Source organism: Penaeus monodon, chromosome 15, assembly GCF_015228065.2.
Source record: "Penaeus monodon isolate SGIC_2016 chromosome 15, NSTDA_Pmon_1, whole genome shotgun sequence".
NCBI classification, from domain to species: Eukaryota; Metazoa; Arthropoda; class Malacostraca; order Decapoda; family Penaeidae; genus Penaeus; species Penaeus monodon.
In genome coordinates, this window is record NC_051400.1 from 20,283,942 (window position 1) to 20,284,740 (window position 799).

The 799-nt window shown below is 42.3% G+C and overlaps 1 protein-coding gene across 1 annotated transcript in view; it reads left to right on the forward strand.

Annotated features, from left to right (window-relative positions):
• LOC119581807 (AMP deaminase 2-like) overlaps positions 1-799 on the forward strand; it is a gene marked incomplete in the record, with an annotated part of 169,661 nt that overhangs the window by 127,351 nt on the left and 41,511 nt on the right. Inside the window, 1 exon segment of the mRNA XM_037929940.1 lies at positions 340-588. Coding sequence (XP_037785868.1) covers positions 340-588 — 249 coding nt within the window.

Below are 799 nucleotides of genomic sequence, written 5' to 3' on the forward strand. Positions count from 1 at the left end.
TATTAAATTATTATTATAAGGTCTATTAAGATGTGAATATTTGTACTATTTGAGTGTTAACTTTTAAATGAGCACAATGCGAGTCAGTCTTTATCACGAATCATAGACAAATTCTACGAAGGTTTTGGAGTCAAGACTGTTTCTAGGACAGTAATTAAATTTGTCAAAGACCAGTCGTGAATTCGCCCTGCAGGTCTCTTCGTCAGACTAATGTGAAGCCTGTCTGGGGTGCATTGTGGTGTAGGGCATCACCAGTATCGAAGAATCCAAACCTAATGTTTAATATCACATGAAGAATTGCAAATGCAATGAAACTGCTATGATGACATTCTCTCACAGGTATATCCCAGCGAAGAAGCTGTCCGGCGAAATGAATGTTTCTCCTACCCGTATCCAAACTTAGCCCGTTACATACAAGACCTGAATTTGCTGTGCGCCTTGATTGCTAATGGGCCAGTCAAGTCGTTCTGCTATAGGCGCCTGCAGTATCTTTCATCCAAGTTCCAGCTCCATGTGCTCCTAAATGAAATGAGGGAGTTAGCAGCCCAGAAAGGTGTTCCTCACAGGGACTTCTACAACATACGAAAGGTAAGTGTCATGATCTAGAATTCATTCCAGGATCTATGGACGTTGTCTGCAGCTGAAGGGAAGGAAGAGGGGGAGGCGAGGGAAGGCTTCAGGAATAGCAGAGAAGGCAATAAACTAACTATACAGCGACTTAGAAAAGAACAGTACCTCTAGGCAGCACCCATTCTTTCCGCAGTTTCTCTTTCGCTGCAGTTCTTCAGAAATTAATAAC